The sequence below is a fragment of the Hyla sarda genome, unplaced genomic scaffold (genome assembly GCF_029499605.1).
Source record: "Hyla sarda isolate aHylSar1 unplaced genomic scaffold, aHylSar1.hap1 scaffold_1694, whole genome shotgun sequence".
Lineage (NCBI taxonomy): Eukaryota > Metazoa > Chordata > Amphibia > Anura > Hylidae > Hyla > Hyla sarda.
Window position 1 is genome coordinate 1,296 of NW_026608335.1, and position 16,274 is coordinate 17,569.

The 16,274-nt window shown below is 41.5% G+C and overlaps 1 protein-coding gene across 1 annotated transcript; it reads left to right on the plus strand.

The window, feature by feature from the left end:
- Positions 1-2,621: 2,621 nt before the first annotated feature.
- On the plus strand, positions 2,622-14,806 carry BTF3 (basic transcription factor 3). Its single transcript, XM_056552542.1, has 6 exons — positions 2,622-2,777; positions 8,356-8,424; positions 9,671-9,784; positions 10,838-11,039; positions 11,460-11,516; positions 14,519-14,806. Exons 2-6 carry the CDS (start codon positions 8,356-8,358, stop codon positions 14,563-14,565), a joined length of 489 nt encoding a protein of 162 aa, XP_056408517.1. The 5' UTR covers positions 2,622-2,777; the 3' UTR covers positions 14,566-14,806.
- The last annotated feature ends 1,468 nt before the right edge of the window (positions 14,807-16,274 follow it).

Consider the following 16,274-nt stretch of genomic DNA (forward strand, 5'->3'; position numbering starts at 1 on the left):
AAAATGTAATTTTTCATTTGCACAGCCCACTGTTCCAAAGATCTGCAAATGCCAGTGGGGTGTAAATACTCACTGCACCCCTTATTAAATTCTGTGAGGGGTGTAGTTTACAAAATGGGGTCACGTGGGGGGGTCCACTGTTCTGGCACCACGGGGGCTTTGTAAACACACATGGCCCCCCGACTTCCATTCCAAACAAATTATCTTTCCAAATGCTTAATGAAAATTTTGTGAAAAATTGGAAAATTGCTGCTGAACTTTGAAGCTCTCTGATGTCTTCCAAAAGTAAAAACATGTCAACTTTATGATGGCAACATAAAGTAGACATATTGTATATGTGAATCAATATATAATTTATTTGGGATGTCTGGTTTTCCTTACAAGCATAGAGCTTCAAAGTTAGAAAAATGCAACATTTTCAATTTTTTCATCAAATTTGGGAATTTTTCACCAAGAAATGATGCAAGTATCGACAAAAATTTATCACTAACATAAAGTAGAATATGTCACGAAAAAACAATCTCGGAATCAGAATGAAAGGTAAAAGCATCCCAGAGTTATTAATGCTTAAAGGGGTAATCCAGGAAAAAACTTTTTTATATATATATCAACAGGTGTCAGGTGACATCAGAGAGCACTTAGACAGAAAAGAACAACCTTAATTTCAGAAGCTCATAAGTACTGAAAGGATTAAGATTTTTTAATAGAAGTAATTTACAAATCTATTTAACTTTCTGGAGCCAGTTGATATATTAAAAAAGTTTTTTCCTGGATAACCCCTTAACGACGCAGGACGTATATTTACGTCCTGCGCCGGCTCCCGCGATATGAAGCGGGATCGCGCCGCGATCCTGCATCATATCGCGGCGGTCCCGGCGCTCATCAACGGCCGGGACCCGCGGCTAATACCACACATCGCCGATCGCGGCGATGTGCGGTATTAACCCTTTAGAAGCGGCGGTCAAAGCTGACCGCCGCTTCTAAAGTGAAACTGAAAGTGACCCGGCTGCTCAGTCGGGCTGTTCGGGACCGCCGCGGTGAAATCGCGGCGTCCCAAACAGCTGATCGGACACCGGGAGGGCCCTTACCTGCCTCCTCGGTGTCCGATCGACGAATGACTGCTCCGTGCCTGAGATCCAGGCAGGAGCAGTCAAGCGCCGATAATGCTGATCACAGGCGTGTTAATACACGCCAGTGATCAGCATAGGAGATCAGTGTGTGCAGTGTTATAGGTCCCTATGGGACCTATAACACTGCAAAAAAAAATTAAAAAATAAGTGTTAATAAAGGTCATTTAACCCCTTCCCTAATAAAAGTTTGAATCACCTCCCTTTTCCCATAAAAAAATAAAACAGTGTAAAAAAATAAATAAACATATGTGGTATCGCCGCGTGCGTAAATGTCCGAACTATAAAAATATATCATTAATTAAACCGCACGGTCAATGGCGTACGCGCAAAAAAAATCCAAAGTCCAAAAAAGCGTATTTTGGTCACTTTTTATACCATTAAAAAAATGAATAAAAAGTGATCAAAAAGTCCAATCAAAACAAAAATCATACTGATAAAAACTTTAGATCACAACGCAAAAAATGAGTCCTCATACCGCCCTGTACGTGGAAAAATAAAAAGTTATAGGGGTCAGAAGGTGACATTTTTAAACGTATAAATTTTCCTGCATGTAGTTATGATTTTTTCCAGAAGTGCGACAAAATCAAACCTATATAAGTAGGGTATCATTTTAGCCGTATGGACCTACAGAATAATGATAAGGTGTCATTTTTACCGAAATATGCACTGCGTAGAAACGGAAGCCCCCAAAAGTTACAAAATGGTTTTTTTTTTTCGATTTTGTCGCACAATGATTTTTTTTCCGTTTTGCCGTGCATTTTTGGGTAAAATGACTAATGTCACTGCAAAGTAGAATTGGTGACGCAAAAAATAAGCCATAATATGGATTTTTAGGTGGAAAATTGAAAGGGTTATGATTTTTAAAAGGTAAGGAGGAAAAAACGAAAGTGCAAAAACGGAAAAACCCTGAGTCCTTAAGGGGTAAAAGTGACAGTGGTCAGATGTGGAAATGGGCTGGGTCCTTAAGGAGTTAAAGATGGAGCTCACTGTATACAAATGTATATAGGTGTAGCTAAGAATGTTATATTTTCTCATTGGAATTAGTTGTTATGCACAAACGACCCCTTTATAAATGCAATCCCCTAAATCTAGCTGCTGAAACCCTATGGTCACTATATATAACAAGTCTTCAAAGAGTGAACTCCTGTGTGACAAAGGCTGTCTGGGCTTGATGGGAGATGTAGTTTTAAGGAACACCTAATCCTGTGACCCTAAACACCACATCATCCTCCATGTAACTATCTGGACCCACATTTCCCTCTGCAGGCCACTACTAATCACCTCCAGCACCCCTCTGTCAGTCACAGTGGTACAGCCCTATATCTAGTACAGTAACTGTCCAATTAAATAACTGCTTCATTTCCTATGCGGAATAAGAGCTGGAAGCTGATTGGTGGATACATTTCCTCTTCTATGTGTATTATAGTACAGTATAATGCGGCGCGCGCTGTCCCCTATGGCTCTCCCCTCACAAACACAGCAGCGGGCAGGGTTGTGCGTCAGGTCACGTGGTGGCGCGTCACTTCCGGCCCTTCCTCTTGGCTTCCGTCTTGCTCCCCGCGTGTGTGCGCGCCCGGTGCCGCCGCTCTCTGGAGGCCTTTAAACCCACCGTGCTGCCCATACACACCCGCCTGCCGGCTGCAGAAGGTGAAGGGATGGTGCTCGGGCTGTGCTGGGTCTAGTCAGGGGTCGGGTTGTAGGCTGGGGGCCGCCGGTGTGGTAATGCGGTAGTGATGGCTCTGCGCAGCTCTCAGGCTGGAGGTGTCCTGGTCGTATCAATAGCTGTGCTAATAGAGGGGGCTCCGTGGTGGTCTCATGTGTGGGCACATGGGGGTCTCCTGTCTGGGGTCTCATGTGTGGGCACATGGGGGTCTCCTGTCTGGGGTCTCATGTGTGGGCACATGGGGGTCTTCTGTCTGGTGGTCTCATGTGTGGGCACATGGGGGTCTTCTGTCTGGTGGTCTCATGTGTGGGCACATGGGGGTCTTCTGTCTGGTCTCATATGGGGGACTCTCCTGTCTGGTGGGCACATGGGGGTCTTCTGTCTGGGCACATGGGGGACTTTCCTGTCTGGGCACATGGGGGACTTTCCTGTCTGGTGGGCACATGGGGGTCTTCTGTCTGGTCTCATATGGGGGGGTCTCCTGTCTGGTGGGCACATGTGTATAGTGTTCCCTCAGGCCAGGATAGTACAGGGTTGGGCCCATGTAACAGGCTTCATGGTTTAGTCTTCATTCACTGCCCATGGTGTTCTTCAGCCTATGGTTCTCCAGTTGTAAGACTACAACTCCAATCATGCTAACAGTTAGGGGATGCTGGTCTATGGGCAGTGGTCGTGGTATTGACCATTCACATTGCTGCCTATGGCAAACCCAATGGCCTATGGATGCCAGTCACCAACTAATTAGTAATGGCTGAGAGTCTAGATGTAGTGGAAGAAATCCACAGTGAGTTCTGCTACGAATCCTGTGATCCAGCAGAAAACCTGCTACATGTGGATTCACCCTTATACCATTGATGGCCAACAACTGTTATCAGTGACAGGCTGCCTTCTGCTGTATACTTGTCTGTCTTTGTATATATATATATATATATATATATTTTTTTTTTACCTCTACACTTCACCATGTACGGTCATGTCATTTATTGATGTTTTGTAGTTTAGAATAGACAGTGTAAATCTGGCGTCTGAATATGTATTTTATTTCATGCCCCATTTTAAGACAAACATGATCCAATTGCAGATCTGTTGAATCCGCTTCTGGTTTTGGTGCAAACTGCATTGCCTTTACACCTAAGAAGGTTTTTTTTTTTTTTCCCCCATTCATTTGCTGTGAATCAATCTGTATCCATGCAATTTAATTTCTGGGCCCTAAGTATAAGGATAGGTTCATACTGAGCAATTTCCGAACTTAAAAATTTCACTTAGAACTTCTGGTGCAGCCAAATCCCTTTGCAGCGGGATTCCACTATACAATGCATTCTATGAAATTTTAGTGGCAGAAAGAGAATGATCTCGCTCATTGGAATCTGCACCGTATCCACTGTCTATAGGGACAGCAATGTCAACAGTCCTAGTGCCTTGGAGTCTCCAGCTTGAATATTTCCAACCAGAGGTTCCTCAATCATAACTTAGCCTGACAGCCATAAAATTAAAGGGATATTTTATATAGGACTGACCTGCCCCATCTCCAGTGCCTGAGATATGAATCCAGATTACCCCCTTTTTTTTTTTCTTTTTTTTTTGGTCCATTTTTGTTTTGAAAAGTTGCTGCTGTTGTTTGGACCTACTTGAACGGGAGTCCCAAGTTGGAATGAAGTAGCAGTCTCCTGTACGCCATTCATTTTCCTCAATCCATTGGCTATGGGACTGCCAAAAATAGCTCTCTACTAGCGAGGCTCTGGACTTCCATTCTTGAGATTGATGGTCTCCACTCCCCCAAAATGATACTTATAAATGCAAGTCAGCCCCTTTAAAGGCGTACTCCAGTATGTAAAAATTGTCTGAGACTACGGCAGTAGAAAAAAAAAAACATACCTGTTGCCGTGCCTCCGGTAACCCTTTTCGGCCTCCTCTGTGATCCTCTTCCTGATGGTGAGTCATACGGCACTCAGTCAACGGCCACAATGGCCGGCAATAGGCTGAGCGGCAGTGTGATTTTTTTTTTTTTTTTTCGGCACTGGTGCCGGGGCCGTAAACGTCACACTGCCGCTCAGCCAATCACCGTCCGAGGCCGGACTTTGCTGCGCCCGGTGATTGGCTGAGTGCCGTATGACTCGCCAACAATCACGAAAAGGATAGTGACTGAGGCCGAAACGGTTTACCAGGGCAGCGGCGGTAGGTATGTATCCCTCCTTTTTTTTTTTTTTTTTTTTAAACTGGGACGCAACTTTTACATCCCTGAGTTCCCCTTTAAGGCCTCAAATACACTTTTGGGGTGCTTTCACAAAGCATATTAGCTACACATTTGTGTTACAGACTCAAGTTCAGCCCGACCATTTGTCTAAATCGTACTGACTGCTGTAAGTTTAGGTCATCAGAACTCCAGTCAGGGCAAGACTTGTATCCGTAATATGGAAAATGTGCATGAAATATGATTGGGTGAAAATGGCCTTAGAGAAAAGTCTTAGGAGCCGTCAACTTTTCTGTACCTCTTGTATCTACACCAACATATGATGTGATGAGTATGTAAGATTTTGGTGTCTGATCCTATTGTTCTCCCTGAGATAAGCAGTCACCAGTCCTGCTGCAACTTTATTCTTCCTCATTAAATACAAACATCAGGGGTGTGGAAATTTATTAAACTACTTGTCCATGGGACTGAAACAGAGCAAAATCTACTTGTATCTCATGACGATACACTTGTCCGGGCCAATTTTCGCTTTTACACGCTCTCATTTTTCCTCCTCTCCCTATAATAGCCATAAATAACTACTATAATGATACCACCTACGGGAGGGGGCGTGGTAGCTATCACGCCCCCTCCCGTAGGCTTGCATTGAGGGGCGGAGCGGGATGTCACACGGTGGCGGAGGCGTGACGTCACACGCCGCCGGCCCTGCGGTCGCCGGTAATCAGTCCCGGAACGAACACACTCCAGGCACTGATTACAAACAAGGTGCCGCGTGCATGATCACGGGCATCCCTAGCTGCGGGACTCCCGCGATCAGGCATCTTATCCCTTATCCTTTGGATAGGGGATAAGATGTTTAAGCACCGGAGTACCCTTTTAAGGACTCAGACAATTTTATTTTTAAGTTTCCGTTTTTTCCCTTCTCACCTTCAAAAATTAACTATTTTATATTTTCATCCACAGACTAGTATGAGGGCTTGTTTTTTGCGCAACCAGTTGTCCATTGTAATGCCATCATTCACTTTACCATAAAATTTATGGCGCAACTAAAAAAAATACTATTTGTGTGGGGAAATTAAAAAGAAAGCCGCAATTTAGCAAGCTTTGAAAGGTTTCGTTTTCGCGCCGTACAATTTACGGTAAAAATTACCTGTTCTTTATCGTTTGGGTCAATACAATTAAAATGATACCCATGATTACATACTTTTCTATAAAAAAAAATCGCAACCTTTTTAACCAAATTAGTACGTTTAAAACACCCCTATTTTGAAGACCTATAACTTTTTCATTTTTCCATATAAGCAGAAATTTATTGATACCATATTCGCTTATATAAAACTTTTAATAAATTTATAATTTTTTTGGAATAAAATGTTATAAAAAAGCAGCTATTTTGTACTTAAAAAAAAAATTTAAGAAATTTTACGTTCACGCCGTTCACTGTACGGTATCATTAGCATTTTATATTAATAGTTCAGATATATACCTTTATTGGGGAGGGTGATTTTCACTTTATTTATTTTTTTGAACACTTTTTTTTTTTTTTTTTTTTTACACTTATGTCCCCATAGGGGACTATTTATAGCAATCATTCGATTGCTAATACTGTCCAGTGCTATGTATAGAACATAGCAGTGATCAGTATTATTGGTCATATTCTGCTCAGACCAGAGCAGAAGACCCGTGGGAGGCAGGTGAGGGGACCTCCGTCTGCCGTTCTGGATGATCGGATTGCCGCGGCAGCGCTGTGGGCGATCCGATCATCCGTTTTTAGTGACTGTGATGCGGCAGATGCCGTGATCTGTATTGATCACAGCATCTGAGGGGTTAATGGTGGACATCTGCACGATCGCGAATGTCTGCCATTACCAATGGGTCCCTGGCTGCTATCAGCAGCCGGGACCTGACGTGCATGACCTGAGCATTGCTCCGATGCTCGTGGTTATGCATGGGGCGTAAATGTACGTCCTGGTGCCTTAAGTACCACCTCACCAGGATGTACATTTACGTCCGGCGTAGTTAAGGGGCTAATTGCCTTTTTCTGACCCTTGTAGCTTTTTTTTTTTTTTTTTTTTTGCATACAAGGCTGTATGAGGGCTATTTTTTTTTTTGCGCCATAATCAGTTTTTTGTATCTGTACCATTTTGGTAATGATCTGACTTTTTAGGGTCAATTCACACGTACAGTATTCTGCGCAGATTTGATGCGCAGGATAACTCCACTGTCAGCTTTTAGCTGGCTATTAGTGGTGGCCCCCATCTACTGAAAACAGCCGGGGGCTGCAGAGTATGGAGCGGGCACGAGTCCGGAGCCCGCATCATACCCTCCTCTGAGCGCTGCCGTGCTTGTCGGGGGGCTTTCAGGTCTGGCCCTGCTTGCCCGATAGGAATTCAACATCCCTGATACATGTTTGATCATACCGAGCCAGTGTACATGAGGGAACTAGGATTAATAATGGTTATTTAAACACTTGTTTGCTATTGAAGATGTATGGACACCTCTGGACTGGCCATAAAGTAAAATCTGTACCTCTAGTGCCCCAACTAGAGATGAGCGAACTTACAGTAAATTCGATTCGTCGCGAATTTCTCGGCTCAGCAGTTGATGACTTATCCTGCATAAATTAGTTCAGCTTTCAGGTGCTCCCGTGGGCTGGAAAAGGTGGATACATTCCTAGGAAAGAGTCTTCTAGGACTGTATCCACCTTTTCCAGCCCACCGGAGCACCGGAAAGCTGAACTAATTTATGCAGGAAAAGTCATCAACTGCCGAGCTGAGAAGTTTGTGACGATTGGAATTTACTGTAACTGTTAAGTTCGCTCATCTCTAGCCCCAACAGCTTATGTTTTCAGGGTTTAATAATATGTAAAGGTGATGTGATGGAGAGGATCTCTGCAACAGATTTGTAACTTTGATAGGGAAGTCTAAATCCACAGCGTGTAAACATACCTGAAGGGTACATTCACGTGGGAGCGCATCCACAGCATATTTGCTGCTGGTACACACAGAATTATGGCACCGCTTGCTCTGCTGTAACTGTGTCTGCTGACTCTGCATCGTTTAATACACTGCGAATGTGCTTCCGTGGGAACGTACCCGTAGACTGAATTTCAGCAACCCCACCTCTAACCTGAGGAATAAGATACATGTTTAGTTGTATTGACTGTGCATACTAATGGGCATCAAGAGTGATAGCTTGTGGGTAAAGTTCTGCTGGCATGTGTCTTGTCTGTGCCCAGGTTTAGAGGTCTGATCATGGTGGTAGCTGTGGAAATTAACAAGATGACCCTTAAGAGTTAAAGGTAATCTGTCTACCACCAGTTCTGGCCAAATTAAACCACTGATATATCCTATTGTATTTTCCTTTTTCAGATGAAAGAAAGTATCATGAATCAAGAAAAGTTAGCAAAACTTCAAGCCCAAGTCCGCATTGGTGGAAAGGTAAATGTTTTTTACATCAAAATGGTGATAAATCGGTAATAAACTCTTTTATTTATTTATATAGCGCCTACAGATTCCGCAACTCTTGAGTTCCTCATCCCTCCGTGGCAGCCTTAGCCCCATTGACATCATATTTTAAAGCCTTAACAACGAACATCAGATATATTTGTCATGGTGCTATTAAGGGGTGGACCCGCTCCATACTCAATGCCTGTCTGTTGCATTCAGCAGCAAACGGATGCTGCTAAAAGCCGTCTATGTAGCAATCTGCAGTGGTATTTAAACAGCATTCGATGCGAATAATTGTGTTATAGGTTAGATTAGCTCACTGCGTTTTGTTAGCCGAACCGTTGTCATGGCCGGCCGCAGATTTTTGAAGGCCTCTGTGTCTGCCATGACTGATTTGCTTATACAGCCTGCCTATGGCAGACTGTAAAATTAGATCACTAGATGGATCTAAGTATTAAAAAAAATGCCTAGGTAAAATCAAAGGGGGAGATTTATCAAAACTTTTCCAGACGAAAAGTCGCTGAGTTGCCCATAGCAACCAATCAGATCGCTTCTTTCATTTTGCAGAGGCCTTGTTAAAAATGAAAGAAGCAATCTAATTGGGGGAGATTTATCAAAAACAGTCCAGGAAAAAAGTTGCTGAGTTGCTCATAGCAACCAAAGTGTTTAAAAAATACATTTTGAAATACAACACTACTGATCCTGCACGACGAGGCACAGCGTAAACCGAAAAATTCTAAATTACAGAATTGCTTTTTGTCCTTTATTTTTTTTTTTCACATCTTAGGTAAAATTTAATAAAAAGCTATCAGAATGTCAGATCTAAATGAAATTAGTACAAATAAAATCTACACTAGTGGGATATTTGACAGTAATGGCATCCTACTGCATTATGGGGCCGGAATGCTATGGGTTGTCCATTTGTGGAACAATACACACATTAACTCTTTACGAACAGCTACAAAGATCTGGCCTCTTGCAACCATTTAGGATCCCAGCTTGACTGACATGTAAAAAATTACTATTTTTCAGTCTATTTATTTAAATTTTTAAATTTTTTTGGCCATGATCTGTATGATCTTAATTACAAGACAGTTTTCACTTGCATTGTTCATGTGTCTAATAGAAGACTTGGGCTTTGTTTAGAACTGTTGTGGATTTTAATGAGGCCCCTACTTGAGCTTCTGATGCAGGTGTGAACACTGCCTCAATTCTGGTTGTCTTTTCTGTCCTTCAGGGAACAGCACGCAGAAAGAAGAAGGTCGTCCACAGAACAGCTACTGCTGATGACAAGAAACTACAGTTCTCACTGAAGAAACTTGGTGTGAATAACATCTCTGGCATTGAAGAAGTAAGTCACTTTGAGAGATTGTAGTACCCCAAAAGGCATTATACACACTTGTGTCAAATTTTACAAGTATTTTTGTGTCTTCTGCGGACTTGATGTCATCCAGCGGTAAGATGTATCCCCTGTTCGCAGCATAGGGAATAAATGTCTGATAGCAGGGGGGTCCAATCGCTGGGACCCCCTGCGATCCATAACTTTTCCTCTAACCTGCGGATAGGGGATACATATATCACCACTGGACATCAAGTGTTTGCAGACTACAAAAAAAAAAATTGGCAAAGAGATGGAGCAGATTGAAGTGCTTTAAACGTACCTCTAATTCTCCTTTTTTTTTTAAATTACATTTTATATTTGGCGCCTAAATGCCCAAACGGGCACTGTTCTGCCTATTCCATTGGACTGTGCATTATGAAACACAGCTTCCTCCATAGCTTGTCTCCAGCATTATGTGATTAAATGGCACTGTAGCGAGTGGGACACATAATGCGTATATGGAGGGAAGAATGGTCCCCATGCACAGTAGGTCTCCTTATATTGTCTCCTTATGAACATTTACCAGTTCTGCCTTATATCTATACCTGTGACCTTAGATTATAATATTACAGAATCTACTCTGAGTATACCCCTCTCTTTTTTCTGTTGTGCCTATGTTTTTTAACATTATTTGTAATTGCATACTCTATAAAGTTGGTTGAATTATTTTGACACACCATGATATCTTGTGGCCTGCTTGTTTGGTGATGATTGCTGGGTGGCCATAGATAGCACTATACCAGGCTAATCAATTTGGTGATCACATGATCTTGTTTGTTTAAGCAGATCCCTTTGGGGGTATCTGGTCATGTGTCATGCTGCCCAAATTATAAGCAGCATGAAATTGGGACAGGCTCCCCTACTACAACCAGCTATTATATACTCATGAAATTATTATTGTAATAGTTAGAAAAGTCTGGATGGATCCTGCCACATTTCCTGGTGCTGCTGGTTTTGAGTTTTTGGGTCTTTATCTGTAAATAGATTTCATTAAATTCACACAACTTTTGTTAATCTTTCTAGGTAAACATGTTTACAAACCAAGGAACAGTCATTCACTTCAATAATCCTAAAGTTCAGGCTTCCTTGGCTGCCAACACCTTCACCATTACAGGACATGCAGAAACCAAGCAGCTAACGGAGATGTTACCCAGCATCCTGAACCAGCTCGGGGCCGACAGCCTTACCAGCCTACGGAGACTGGCGGAGGCCCTGCCAAAACAATGTAAGTAGAACCCCCATAGTTCAGCTTGTTGCAGCATTGTGTATATGTTACACTAGTAGGCATGATTATCCAAGGGCACGTATATAAATGTAACTTGTTGTAACACCAGTACCTACACAAGTGGCTCAACACTGTATGTGTAACGTAAGAAAGCTGGACATTTATTAGATTTTTATTTAAACCTTCCAATGCTAGAAACATTATGCAATTGTCACCTGAATAATAGTAATAGGTTTGAGCTACTTTCATAGTTTCAATTGTAATATATATATAGCACGGAAAAAATCCCATGCACCCTCAGACATAGAAAGATTTCAAGCAGTTAATATAGTCTGTGGCCTTGCATGTACTACTGCATTGAATTTAGTTGTATTACCTAGTTTATGTTCTATTTCATAACCACTGGTCTGCTTCTTTTAGCTGTAGATGGGAAAGCACCACTTGCAACTGGGGAGGACGAGGATGACGAAGTTCCAGGTAAGATTTTCTGTAACATAGTAAGGTTGTCAAGTTGTTTTTTTTTTTTTTTTTTTTTTATATATATTCACTTGGCCATGCTGGGGGTCCGTTGTGTATGGAATTTAAAAAAAGCTGCATCAGGTCTTACTGTACCTTTCTGTTTAATTATTATGAAAAACTTATAGTATATTCTAAAAGGCGAGTCAAAGAGTAAGAGGTTCTATGGCTGCTGCAAAGTCTCCTGCACCCAGCCTTTCATTAAAGGAAAACTGTCAGCCTGTTCACTCACCCTAAACCCAATACACTGGGGTATAATGTGTGTGAACAGGAGTCCAGTGAGGGGTCACTTACTGAAATATGTCCAGTAGGTCCTGAGATGTCCAGAAGATCATCTGCTGAATTCAGTGAATCGCGCGCAGGAGGCGAGGCGCCACCTGCTCCATTTACATATTCATGGTCTATGACTCCACTCCTCTAGGATGTGGAGTCACAGACAATGAATATGTAAATTGAGTGGGCGGAGCCTCGTCTCCTGTGCGCGATTCATTGATTTTAGCAGAGTATTGTCTGGGGGACATATCTCAGGAGCTACTGGACATATTTCAGTAAGTGACCCCTCACTGGACTCCTGTTCACACACATTATACCCCAGTGTATTGGGTTTAGTGTGGATGAACAGGCTGACAGTTTTCCTTTAACAATTAGTCCTACATATTTACAACGAAAGTTCTAAAAGGTCAATTCTAAGCTCCAGTCTCCAAAAAAAGTGATTGACACTACACATGAATGGGGAAGATGAACAGGTCTGTTCGGATGTATTTCTGGGAAGTTAGACATTTTGCAATATTTATTCACAAACGTCTTTATAGAAATCAGGAACAGGACAGCCCATATGGTAGCACAGAAATAGTGCAGAAAGTTTAAGGCAATTGCTTTTTTTTTTTTTTTTTTTTTTTTTTTTTTTTTTTTTTATAAAAACTTAGATTTTTATAGCTCTGTCCCTGTTGCTGGTGAGGGTCACTCCCCTGTCTGATCAGTTGGGTGTGCCGCTTACTCGGCGGTTTCTCCTATTGAAGTGAATAACTGGCCAGGCAAATGTGTGGCCACATACACTCATTTCCCTCCAGGATGCAGCAGTCACCTTATCCTGCAGTAGAGGGTTGGAGGACCCCTGTTCTTTACAGAAGTGCAGGTCCCAAAGTGACTACTAGTAAAAACAACTATACATTAGGTATTGGTGCCAACGCACTAGCCCATAAAATAAAGTTAATGTTTTTTACACTGTACTGGTGCTGTAAAAGTAATGACTAATACAGCTATGTCAGCAGAAAAATAAAGTGACTCACAAGTCAGGAGTTTAAAAAATGAACATGACTCGCTAAAAATAACTGCGTTAGAAAGGAGTTAAAGGTGTCCAATAATAGTACTGTGCAAACAATCAAAAATGTTTTCTTCCTGCAAAAATAGGTATTAAATATATAATTGTTGTGCCCTTAAAGAGAGAGGATCTGTTTGGCATAATAGGACAGATATTTGTTTATCTTCATGTGGTATATTTGACCTTTCAACTTTGCTGCTTCCTTTTAAAAAAAATAAATAAATAAAAGCCACACCTGGCTCAGGTTGCGTTTAGTTTTAGAACTCCGCTCCATTCAATTCAGTGGAACGAAGCTGCAATAGCACTTGAAAATGGAGTACAAGAGCAGTACCTCTGTGTCAATTAAATACATAAGCCCCTCCATAACAACCATGTTTTTGTTGCATTGTAGAAAAGTTTAGCCAAAACAAGTACTGACCCTCTCTGAATAACCATTAAAACCGGGTGCACTGCCTGTATTACAGCAGTCTTCTAGTGAAAGCCCAATCGTTCAGTTACAGGGGCTGTCCAGTGAAAAACAAATGATCCCTTATCCACAGGAAGCCAAGTATCTGATCCTGTGGATAAGTGATACACTTTTCACTAGACAACCCCTGTATCTGTATATTGACACTGTTTAAAAAGGAGGCTGAATAATACTTATTGCAGGTGCATTTGCATGCTAGTATTAAGGGCATTTTGCATTTCTAAGTGCCCAAATTTATCTCAAACTGAACATATGGTTACAAAAAGATTGCATCAGCACACTTCGAAAAATGGTGCACTTTTTGATCAAAACTTGTCCCCCATCCACCAGGCGGAGGTGACCTCACTTCGGATGGGACCCTAGGCTAGGTTCACACTGCAGAATCTCTAGGCAGAAAACTTTCTCCCGGAGATTCCGAATGCGGCCAACGCCGACTAAATCAGTCTCCAATAGACTGCAATGCGTTGCTCATTCTGCAGGTGGAAATTTTAAAGCTGATTTTCCGTTCAGAAATTCCGAAGTGTGAATTTGTGAACGGAAACCCATTCACTATACATTACATTTTAGTAAGCGGAATTTCTGCCTGCAATTTCAAAGCGAAATTGCAGGCGAAAATTCCGTAGTGTGAACCTAGCCTAACTCTCTAATCCCACTCACCTTTTCTGGGCATATGGCCTCTGACTGGGTAACATGCAGGATCCACTAACTATCAATATAGAAATCCTTGTGTGCAAGGCTAAAGAGGGTGCCACTCCCCTCTAACTACATAGCAGTCAGAGGCTATATGCCCAGCAGAGGTGAGTGGATTAAGCATGTTGGGATTCCATCTGCAGTGAGGCCACCTTCTCATGGTGGCTGGGGGGACACGTTTTGATCAAATGGTGCACTAAGAGCCTATATATATATATATATATATATTTTTTTACAGTGCTGCTGCAACCTTATTTTGGTATATTTTGTATTTGCAACAGCAGCATGCACCCATGTATTAAGTAGTTGTTGTGCTGGATTTTTTTCTATTTTGAACATATGGTTACAGTGCTTGGTCCAGCATTTTACATGTGATAATACAGGATCAGTAGACAATAACTGTAGTTGCATCTAAATGTAATGTGGGCATATGCTAAAGGAACATTTCCAATGACCTTTGTGTTTTTTGTTTGTGCTCCTCTACAGAACTGGTTGAGAACTTTGATGAAGCTTCAAAGAATGAGTCCATCTAAACTGAAAACCACTGAGGAACTTGATGCTGAACAGAGCTGCTATTTTATATTGTGACTTATCTATTTGTGCTTTTATTTTTATTTTTTCTTCCCTTTTGACTTGATGAGATTAAAGATGGGTCCATTGAAAATGCTCAATATGTAGCAGCTCAGCTTCAGTAACTGCTTTAGTGCAGACCCTGCCATTATGGCTACTTTAAGTGAACACACCTGGAAATAAAGATTTATCTACCATACACTTCAGGAGACCACTGTCTTATGTCTAATACCAGGCCCCAGAATTAACTGAAAGGGGTACTTAGTATTTTGTCATTGGCCCAGATTTATCAAACTTTGTGAGAGAAAAACTGGCGATCACAGCTCAGCTTTCACTTTACCTCAGCTCATTAGCTGAGCTGTGATTGGTTTCTGTGGAAAAATCCCTCCAGTTTTTCACTCGCACAATTTGATAAATCTGGGCCATTGTCTTTCCTCTGGAGGGACCGACCACTGAGACACTTTGTAATATCCAAAATGGGCCCAGCTCTTTATGCATGGAGCAGTGGGGTCAGCACATGCTCTATGGGAGTGCTGGCCACTGCAGTTTTTGAGCCAGAAATATATTTGAAAGGAATGGGAAATATAAAGGACTTCTTCCCACTGGATCCACTTCTGACTTTTGAGAAAAATCTTGTGTGGAAACCGAGCCTAATAGAATGGGCTGTTACCTTTTAGATCGCTGTATTCAGTGATCTGTATATTGGGACAGCAGGGAACAAAAGTGTCCCCTGCTAACTTGTGCCCCATACTAAAGGAAATAAATAAATGAAAGTAAAATGAGAAAAATCTAACCTTCCAAAGAGTGTATAGCTGTCCAACCGCACATGCACCAATTTCAGTGTCTTATGTGATACAAATGTTCTGCATGGGCATAAGGTGCTCAGGCATTTATGTTTCGGTCATGCTTTTGTGACTTTTAATCATCCAAAAACACAGACTGCGTCTAAAGCTACCCATGGGTGATCAACTTGAAGCAGTTATCTAAGATTAGAAAAACAGATTTCATTGAAAAAAAATATACCACACTTGTCCTCCGGGTTGTGTAGGATATTGCAGCTCATTTCCATTGAAGTAAACAAAGCATAGTTATCATACCACACACAGCCTGGGGACAGTTGTGGTACTGTGTGAAGAAATTAGCTCTGCTTTTCTATTCCTGGATAACTCCTTTTAACCTCAAGGACCAAGCCCACTTTCACCTTAAGGACCAGAGCAAAAATGACCACTGTTACTTAAAGCATTAATAACTCTGGGATGCTTTTACTTTTCTGATTCAGAGATTTTTTTTTTTCGTGACACATTCTACTTTATTTTAGTAAATTTTCGTCAATACTTTCATCATTTCTTGGTGAAAAATGTGATTTAGCATTTTTTTTTAACCTTGAAGCTTTCTGCTTATAAGGAAAATGGACATCCCAAATTATCCCCTTCATGACCCAGGGTTTTTCCATTTTTGCACTTTCGTTTTTTCCTCCTTACCTTTAAAAAAACATAACTCCTTCAATTTTGCACCTAAAAATCCATATGATGGCTTATTTTTTGCGCCACCAATTCTACTTTGTAATGACGTCAGTAATTTTACCCAAAAATCTACAGAGAAACGGAAAAATAAAATCATTGTGTGACAAAATTGAAGAAAAAAACAAAATTTTGTAACTTTTGGGGGCTTC